Raw genomic sequence first — 10,244 nt, forward strand, 5'->3', positions numbered from 1 at the left:
TTTCAGAGAGCAATGTTAAGCTTATGAGTCGTAGTACCTTCGGCACGAGTAGAGGAAATGAAATAATGGAGAACCATAGAGGCATGTAAAGGAGGTTTGATGGCATGACTAGAGCAAAGTGGAAAAGCATGGCTCTTGCCTTTTATCACAATCAACAATAATGCTAACGGGGGGCTGTCTTAAGAGTGAACGCATTTTCGACCATAATCTACTACCTTCGATTCTAAGAATGATAGACAAAGCCACACATAAATCACGAGCACCACAAACGCACGCACGCACATGCATAGGAGGGAGGGAATGGTAAATTCACAACTCCTATAGTCACAACCATGTCCCTTGTGTAGGTGTGTATGCCTTTTCAAAAGGAAATGGAAAAAACACAGTAGAGAATATCACAGCCTAGCTAGCTAAACTTTTTACCCAACGTAAAGGAAGAATGCAGAAGAAAACCCACAAAATGCAATCCAGTGACTGACTGACTGACTGACTGACTGACTGACTGACTGACTACTTACACAAACTATGTTTCTTTGGGAATAGACATTTCTCAGTCCCAAGTGACAGAGATCATTGAATTAGCAAGCCCTGATTCCTCAAATGTCATTTGGGTATCATACTTCAGAGACTTTGTAGCTCCTGGTATTGCATGTGTCAATTTGAATGCCTTTGTGCCACCTTCCTCTAACTGAGAAGAACAGAATGACCAAAGCAACTGCAACAACAAGAAGAAGAACAATACCCCTTAGCGTTACTAAGAATTGGATTGGATTATATACTCGTTTGGCTCGAGTTGCGTTCATATACATATCGTGCATTGTTGAGCTTCAAATCATTTAATTGTCTGATATTCTAATCTTTTTGTGCTTCTTAGAAGCTTGAATAACTTATAATGTTTTAGTATGCAACCATAGTAAGATAAGCAAGGAAAAGAACAAACAATTTAGCTCCTAAGAAACAGTATTACCTGGATAGGATCGGTTCGGAGGAAATTCCTTTGGCATCTACGTCCATTGGGAAGACGGAACCCGATCCTGCAAAGAAGATTTCTGTCGCCTTTGGGTTCTTCAGGCAATGGTGGATAAGTTGGGCACTTCTCTTCTTCCTTCTCACTACTTTTTGCATCCTTATTATCCTCAGAAGATAATTTCACTGTTTCCTTCATGCCTTCTAAAGAAACTGCCAATGCACGTTGCACTTCCTCGTCCTCCTCATAATCCTCTTCTGCAGATAATTGTAAACAACACTATAGTTAACAATACGTTCGGTTGCGGGTTGACGAATAAAAAAGACATCAGCAAACCATGCACAATCACAATCACTACGTTTATTTATTTTTTAAATGAACTCACTTTCTTAGAAAGGATGAAAGCCTACCAAAGAACTCAAAACAAAAACACAGGTCCAGCAGAATCACGACGATCACACGAAGCACCAACTATCATCAGTACAGTGTAGTTATACTTAACATTCATTGTTTTTGTTTCTTTTAGGATCAGAAACAGACATTTCATAAACTTAAAGTGATCCTTACAAGGGGAATACAATAATGTTCTCTCCGGTTGGTGGTTAAAAGGAAAAGGAAAGCAAGTCCACAGGAAGGGTGTCATTAGAGCTTTCTAATGCCTCATTTGATTGAAAAGAAATATAGAATTTTTCATGATAAAGAAAAATCCACATATAGCTTTGTGGATCTGTCTAATCTGAGAGTTCCCTTCACATAGCTTACTTGGTAACCATACCCTTTTTAAACCAACCAAGTGTTGAAGGTATTCATGCCATAAACTTTGGTCCAGCCTCTCCTCTACTCAACCACCCCTTGGTAAGGAAAGATCTTAACTAAAAAGCAACCATTTTGTTACAAAATCCACACTCTGTTATCACGAACTTGATTTAAACCAAGCAGTTTACCATCTCCAACAACCCCCTTTAGCTCACATTATTCCCCATCTTTTGAGTTTCTTTATGATGAGATATTCCAACTTTTCATTATTGAGTCCTATCTTAAAACTGATTTCACTTTTGTTTCACCATCCCATATAAATTGAGATATCAAACTGCAATGGAATCTCCATCAATGCATACATTCTTAGCTGTTAGCTGCCTTCGTATGGATAAAATAGGTGAAGCAATAGTTACAAATTCGAATACCTATTTGGCTTCAGATTACTTCAAGTCAAATAAGGATTGTTTTTTATACCTCTAACTTTCGGTGGAGTCACGGAACTCTCCCTTGGACGTTTATGAGATAAGGTAACATGATGATCCTTCGGACCTCCATCCATGAAGGGTAATAGATCCTGTAGGACACAAGACACCTTTCTCAGATAAACCAAACTCGTTATTGAGATAAATATAGTTAAAGTCTCTAGAACATTCACCTCAAGTAACCGTTCAGGTTGAACCATTCCGAACCAAGAGTGCATTTTTTGCCCAGTGATGGGATCAATGACAAGAACAGCAGGAATTGATTGTAGTTTATAGTATGTGCAGACCTTTTGGCCTTCAGTTGAATCATCATACACCTGTGCGCAAATAACATGATATGATTAAAAAAAATGAAACTGAATATACCCCAAGTTTTTAGTTCAAGTTCATGAGGATTCTTTTATGTAATTAATCTGTTTCCATTTTACAAAAAAATAAATGCTGACATCAACTTTCATACAAAGTGCTGAGAGGCCATGCGCTATAGTGCAAATAACATTTAATTCTTAGAAAAAATTACAGAAAGAACGTATGAGAAAATCGAGAATCTACCCTGGAATGAAGCTGACCTGCCAAAAAATAAAATTGGTAGTAATGGTTTGAGAAACAGCTTCATTTGCCCATGTATCCCGGTTAAGCTACACAAAGCAAAATAGTAATCCCAAGTGCCTATTAAACAGGTAAACGAACTACAAGACAGAGGAATCGCAATGGTCGAAAATATTACCATATGCGAGCTGAATTCCTTGGTCGACTGCAGATTTGCAATCAGCCACTTGTCCTGGATGCAGGCAGCACCTTTTGCCTGAAGAAGATAAGACCTCCAGTAAATTTAGTAATGGCATAAAGACAGAACTGCATCATTACATTAAAAAAATATGCTCGACATCTTTGTACTAAAGAAACTTGTATCAGAAGAACGAGCAAACTTCCTTAGCTGATTTCTCAATCTCTCTAAAATTCTATTATTTCTCACAAACCAAATATCCCATAAAATCGCAAAGAAACTAGCCTATCACAGAACTTTGTTTTTCTCCCAAAGAGGAGGATTCAAAGGCACCTCCACCAGCAAAGCTAGATACCTGAGCCCAACAAACACCAAATGATCTCAACCAACAGTTCCTCTGATAGTGAGCAAAGTGGTAAAATCAAAACAAATAATTGACGTCCTCCACAGGACTCCTACAAATAATGCACTAATGGATACAAATCGTAGGAAGAATGTCTTTGAACACGATCTCTGATATTAATCTAAGAAGCATGTGTTCAGATACGAGACAACGAACATGGCTAGTACATCAATTCATAAACTCTAGGACATGGACACAACAAGGACAAGTTTATTAAAATATACTTTTAAAAAAATATATATCACTTTTATACAAGAAAGAAATTCGAAGTTAACGAGTCTATACATTTATAAATTTAAAAAATTAGGTTGATGAATTTCACTCTCAAAATTTATTATTTTTGTCATATATGTGTCAGTTTAGTATACTTAAGACGTGTTCGACACATGTTCAACAATCTTTGACTTTGTAAATCTAGTGTTTGAAACATCTATGACGCTACAAGTATCCAATACATGTCCAACAAGTGTTGGACGTGGACACGCTAGCCAAACTAAGGTGTTTGTGCTTTTGAGGTGTTAACTCCCCATTTATAACCTTCCATGCAAACACTTTCACATTCTTTGAGAAAATTAATCTTCCACAGTAAGGAAAAAAATAGAGGCAATAAGGGAACGAGTAGGGGTAGACAAGGTATGAAATAAGGAACAACAAGAGAAACCCCTTGGAAGGATCGGGGAACCAAATCCTCACATCTCTTCACCCTAGTAAAATGGTCATTTCGAAGAAGAGATGGCCACTTCCAACGCCTCTCTATCAAAAAAGGGCAATGGAAGCCTAAGGAAATTGAAGAAGAATACGGGGAAAGCAACACCCAGTCCCCAAGATTGTTGGCTTGCATTCGAAAGATGGTATAAACACAAAAATAAAGCACACAGGGAAGTGAAAGAAGTGAGAAGAGAGATAAGGAGCAATCAAGCTGAAAAAATTATGATCGACAAGAATGCACACCTAAAGATGAAGATTATATAAAGGGGAGGACAGTGAAGTCAATCATCCACTGCCCAATTGGACAGAGCTCTTCTGATATCCCAACCCTAAACACACACACACACACACACACACAACCCCTCCTCCCTCCCACACACACAACGAAAATTCATAGCCATAAGGAACTAACACCATGGAAAAATATAAATTAGAATTTCACTAAGACCGGTCACAATCTAAGTTAACCTACCTCCTTAAAGTCATTTTGTTAAATAGGACACCGTTTCCAAAGTTTATTTTCTTCATTTTTTTTCCATTTTCCCCTTTCATTTGGGAGTGGAGGTGGGGGAAGAATGGGGGTAAAGAAGAATGCCTTCATTCAAGAATATGCCATGCATGCACATCGAGAAGATCAACCATTACATCGTAAGATTTGGTAAAGGTTAGGCAGAAACAATGTAAAATAAGGGACATGATACTTACCTTTTCAAAAGGCCCAATGAACATCAAATGGTGAGGAGGGCGGTATAAAGAAGCTAAATTATCTCGAGAATTGCCACTTGTGGATGCTGCACCTTCTTCTGATTCCCAAACATCATGATGTTTCACTTCATTTTGCGCGTTCCGTAGTCCTATTGATGATCCAGATTCATTTGGCAGATAGCCCATAGTTGTTCTGTATAAAGTTAACCAATAAAAATTAATCGAATAACAGGTTCAAAACAGCAAGTCACTTCATGTTGGAATTACAAAATGCAACATACAGGTTTGAAGGATAGAAGAGCTTGTAAAAGCTAATTTAAACGTACAATAGAAAGAGCACAAAATATGGAAAAGTTAACCAAACTGTTTTGATTAAACCTGCTTCTAGTACAACCAAAAAATAGATGCAAGTTGGTAGTATAAATAGAATTAATATTGGGGTCAAGAAAGTAGTTGAGATAATTCATTTATTTGCCCTTCTGAGAACTGATGTAAAAACAAACAAAAAGACGTCGTCGAAAAAGTTTATAAGGATGCTCATGGAAGAAACTCTTCAAAGTGGATTTTAAAATTTCCTGATCACCTAATGAGTATGGCGGTAGCAAGTGCATGGAAGAAACTCTTCAAAGTGGATTTTGAAATTTCCTGATCACCTAATGAGTATGGCGGTAGCAAGTGCATGTGGTGAAGACATTTTTAGGTATTAGGAGAGGAGGAAGTTGTAGAAGTGGCCAAAGGGTTTCATTCCGAAGATTCAAGATCATGTTGAAAATTTTCTTCTATTAACATTGATGACAATGAAAGGGGACTGCTCTATACCTTGCAGGAGGGAGAAGGGTGAAAGTACCCATTCGGGGATTAAGTAGAATATGAGCCCGGAAATGCTACTCTAACAGCTAGGTTTCGAGAGGGTTATATCGATCTCGGAAACAGGGGAAGAAAGGTAGGAAGGAATGAGATTCTTTATAGCCCAGAGACCTTCCAATCAATTATAAAGATTCGAAAAAAAAAAAATAAAAAGTAAGTGGACCTAACCCGTTGAATCATGACTATATTCACTATTCTGATATTCAAATTCGATAAGGACCCCAGCCAGTGAAAGAAGGAAGGGAGAGGTTAAGGGGCGAAGCTGCTTGACCGACAGGGAAAGGAGTGAAAGAAGGTTCCATCTGTCAAAGGGTGTGTGTCGGGTTAAGGTTTCTTTCTTTCGTCTTCTTTTCTTTTCTTTCCGCAAGTGATGAGACAGAGGAATTCCCCACGATGAGAGGGACGGCCTCGGTCCAATGCCACTCAGAAGCAGAAGCTGTGGGCTTCCGAGAGCCCCAGCACAGAGGTGGGGAGTGTGAGATACGCGGACGGGGAGCAGCCGAACGCAGGGGCTTCCAGCAGTGATAGCTGCCCCCACCAGATGGGCCGCCTTTTGGAAAGATGTGTAGGTTGGGAGAAATCATTATTTGAACAATTTTCGAGTCTATTTAGAGTAGATGTAAATAAAAATCTCGGTGTTCAAATATTGGGATAGTGGGTGTCAATCTTGGAAAACTAGAAGACTATTATTAGTCTACTACTAGGAATGATGGTAATAAAAAGTGTTTCTATTTGCACTGATTTTCCTCCTGTTTGCTTTAACCAGCACCAAAGAGGCATTAACATCAGACCTTTGGGATGCACAAAGCTGCACATGTAAAATGGGTTATCGTAGAAACCTTAAAGATAATGGAAGTGTAGAATTGGCTTCCCTTTCAACAATATCTACAAGTCAGCTCTCCTCCAATCCACAGGTCTATTGGGTATGGAAGCTAGATAAAGGAGTCATTTTCACTTATCTATCCTTAGTCTAGTTTAAATTCACATTTATTCAGCAAGAGAAGTTCTTTTGTAACTTTTGAAACCGCTTCCCCTATGTACATTTCATTTAATCAATGAAATTCTTTTTTATCCAGAAAAAAAACCTTCTCCATCCTTTGTCCAAAAGCTAGAATCAATCTTTCACCCCACCAACATTTGCCATTATAATATCATTGAAAAGGATATATACCCTCCTTCCTCAAAAGGACAAGTTTTTGTTATGGGAGTTCAGTTACCCTTGCCTCAATATGCATGATTGATCACAAAGGGGGGGTTCCTTGGAAGGCCGGATCTCCGAATTGGTCTATCTTATGCAAAAGAGGCCCACAAAGCTATATGTTCGTGTTCAGCCCTTTCTCCTCCAAAATATGGGAACAGCAGTTTGCTACATTTGATTGGTCATTAGCTCTATCCAACAATAACCAATCATGATCACCCTTTCCAACATACAAACAATACTTTTCGAACTTACTTCAAAAAAGCTTTTATTACGTCTATATTGAAAGAAAAAAATTGCAGAGATTTCAAGACAAAAGGAAGCCTTTAGATATACTTTTTGATTCTCAATCCTCGGCTATATCTTAAGTGTAAAAGTATCTCCTCTTTGGCTTGCCTTCATCCTCCTTGGTTATATCTTTTAAAATACCCTCTATTGGAGATGTTTTCTATAACTTCCTTTGGGTGGAATTTCAACCACATTCTTTTGTAATTTCATCATGAATGAAATTGTTTATATATATATATATATAACCATTTCCAAAAAGAAAGAGGTATATGAGTTTAAAGGTTGGATTCATTTAAATTTTTGGTTCATTTCCTGGTGAAGAGTTGAAATGGAGTAGTTCTTTCACAGAATCAAAAGTTTAGACCAAAATGCAATGAAGATAAATACTTCAATGCGGATCTTGAAAAATGATGACGTGCATACAGCAGATAAACTTCAAAGAACCTATCTTTAACGGTCTCACATCCTTAGGTAGGTGTGCTATGCATGAAGGCAAGCTTCTGTTATGGCATCAAGATGAAAAGCAAAGCTAAACTAATTTGGGTGAATAATGTAAAAGAAACTCTTTTTTTGGTTCACAATTCATTCTTTAATTTATCTCTTTTATTGATTCCTCCTTTTTAATCTTGGCTTAGAAAATCCACAAACCGAAGGCCGTTTAGGCTATCCTCCTTTTTATGGATAATGTATATCGTTCATCATTTCACATCAACAAACAGACTCACTAAAAAATCCAAGACTAAATAATTCAGGAAATCAAAAGTTAAATATAAATGATATGCAATCACTAACTGACCAAGAGAAACATATATTCACATAATCCCATGGCAGACACCACATTACATTTATGAAATACTAGGCATAAACTCCATTGCTTTTGACCAAATTCATATCAAATTCTTTTTTCGAGTTCAACCTCATCTGATAAACTTAAGGTCTAAATGCACATGTGATGAAAGGACTACTAATGATCAAGAAAGTCTGTACACTGAATTTTTGTTAATTTGCAATTGAGACTAGCAATCAAATAATCCAAATAGTAGAATCAGTAATAAAGGCAAAATGATCACTGGTACACATCAAAGACATAATGAAGAGAGCGAACCCGAAATGAAGCAAGCATGAAAAAGAAGCATACCCATACAACATTGCATCATCATAAAGAGCTTCCCTTATAACAGGTAAGGGAGGGCGGACCTCGTCCTCAAATTGTCCAAATGTTCCAGCTCCCACATGCTTTCCAGGTTCACTTAGCCAATTGTAAAACCAACGTTAAAAATTAGCAATTGAACTCCAATAACGTGCCAGAAACAAACACAAACAAATGGCTTGCAAACATACTCGGATGTCTGATCAGTTGAAGAATTGATTTGTTCATTTGTAGTTGGAGGAGAAGGTACAGGGGGTGGTACAGCCACTCCTCCTTCATTACCGACATAAAACAGCTGAATAGCATCCTCAAGCTTCCAACTTGTTGCCTGTCCATACAACATTCAAAATTGAGAATCCTAAAAAGAAAATAACTAGAGGATTTCTTTCAAAATAGTCCCGGATCATCCACAAGTTTCCAACATCTTGTTGCCAATCCATTAATCGTTTAACATATAGCCTCATGTTAATCTGCTAACTAGCAATAATCAGCTTCGAACTATTTTCGTTTCACAGCAAATAGAAATGTAGGATATGAATACACAAAAATATCGTTCTAGAACCAAAATCTAGATTGGAGGACTTGATAGATAGCACCCGAAGTAGACACTGACGCATCATGCAGTACACCAAAAGAAACGAATAACATCAAAAGATAGCACATGAGCAAAACTATCGTCCCCTCCTACCCAACAGCCGTAAACCCAACACCGACTTAACAAAGGGTCTAGATTACAAAACCCCATCAAGCCGAATCGAATAGACAATAATCAAGCATCAGAAAACAACCCATTTGCACAAAACATATCATAGTGCCACAAAATGAGAGAGAAGAAAAGGAACAAGGGTGGGGGCAAAAGGGGTTGTGGGGAAGGGAAAAGAACCTGCAAAAATTGCGTAGCAGTCTCGGCAGTTTGGCCGACAGCAATCTCAAGGAAGGAGGAGACCATACTCTGCTTATCGGAAGCTGAAAGCACCCCTTCCATTTCACCCCGCTTGAATCCCGACGATCGGCAGAAGAGCAAAAAAAAAAAGCTAGTGGTGGGTGAAGAGAGTATGGATTGGTTTGGAAGGGTTGTAATTGTGAAGTTTGATTCGGCAGTGTCGCTGACAAATTTGTTGGGAGTGTGTCAGATTGCCGGTGAGATCTAATCGGCAATGAAATAGATAAAGAGAAGGGTTTGTAGGTTCCCAAAACGGGAAGTGGAAGAGTAAAAAACGAAGGAAAATTGGAAGAAATTAAAGGGGAGAGATAGAGGATTGGCGTATGGAAAAAGAAAGCATCTCCCTCTCTCTGGTACTACAATTACGAGTCTCAAACTCACCTGTTTTTTTTTTTTTTACTCGGGAACACTCTCGCTAACACTCCGCTCAGTGCTCACCTTATTAAATAATAAACTCAATCCAACCCTAGATTTTATTTTTGGGTTTTTTATTTTTAATAAAAATAAAATATTCCTTTGTACAATATCTATTTACCATTTATATTTTAAAATTAATGTTAGTTTGATTCAACTAAATCTGGTTGAGAGAACTTATGAATCAATCTGATTTATATATTTTTTATTTATTTGAATCCAACCCAAACTACATGGATCAATCATCATTAATTTCTAGAAGTTATAGATAAGATAATCCAGTTTTAAAAATTAAATATGAGAATAGAAGCTTTCTAAAAATTTCGATCTTAAACTAGATAAAATTCTATCTTTGAAATTAAATAAAATTTTCTTAATAAATTTAGTTCATAATGTCAAAATTTCAAAATTTAGTACAACTTTTGTTAGTTTGAATTAGTCAAGATATTCGTTATTAATTAATATTCTTATCATATTTGGAGAATATATTAGTTATAGAATATATTTTAGATTCAGTTAATATTTTTCTATTTATGATTTGATTTATAGTATATTTTATTTTATTTTCTCGATTTAGTTAATATATATTTTCTTTATTGGTAAGTATTAGTTGGTATATTGTATCCTAGTTAA

At 37.0% G+C, this 10,244-nt stretch overlaps 1 protein-coding gene across 1 annotated transcript; it reads right to left on the reverse strand.

The window, feature by feature from the left end:
- Window positions 1-194: 194 nt before the first annotated feature.
- On the reverse strand, window positions 195-9,557 carry LOC111458761 (plant UBX domain-containing protein 7-like). Its single transcript, XM_023101562.1, has 10 exons — window positions 9,138-9,557; window positions 8,446-8,582; window positions 8,243-8,353; window positions 4,752-4,944; window positions 2,936-3,013; window positions 2,778-2,846; window positions 2,382-2,525; window positions 2,201-2,300; window positions 968-1,224; window positions 195-715 (listed from the first exon to the last, which is right to left on the reverse strand). Exons 1-10 carry the CDS (start codon window positions 9,237-9,239, stop codon window positions 551-553), a joined length of 1,356 nt encoding a protein of 451 aa, XP_022957330.1. The 5' UTR covers window positions 9,240-9,557; the 3' UTR covers window positions 195-550.
- Window positions 9,558-10,244: the final 687 nt, after the last annotated feature.

Source organism: Cucurbita moschata, unplaced genomic scaffold (genome assembly GCF_002738365.1).
Source record: "Cucurbita moschata cultivar Rifu unplaced genomic scaffold, Cmos_1.0 Cmo_Scf00021, whole genome shotgun sequence".
NCBI classification, from domain to species: domain Eukaryota; kingdom Viridiplantae; phylum Streptophyta; class Magnoliopsida; order Cucurbitales; family Cucurbitaceae; genus Cucurbita; species Cucurbita moschata.

What these genes read in the sequence shown, in the direction of transcription:
- LOC111458761 (XM_023101562.1), bottom strand. Translation starts at nt 9,239, where the DNA reads ATGGAAGGGGTGCTTTCAGCTTCCGATAAGCAGAGTATGGTCTCCTCC. An exon ending in CCAATTTTATTTTTTGGCAG is followed by an intron (nt 2,526 to 2,777) that starts GTCAGCTTCATT and finishes ATTTGCGCACAG; the next exon opens with GTGTATGATGATTCAACTGA. An exon ending in GACTCCACCGAAAGTTAGAG is followed by an intron (nt 1,225 to 2,200) that starts GTATAAAAAACA and finishes AATTATCTGCAG; the next exon opens with AAGAGGATTATGAGGAGGAC.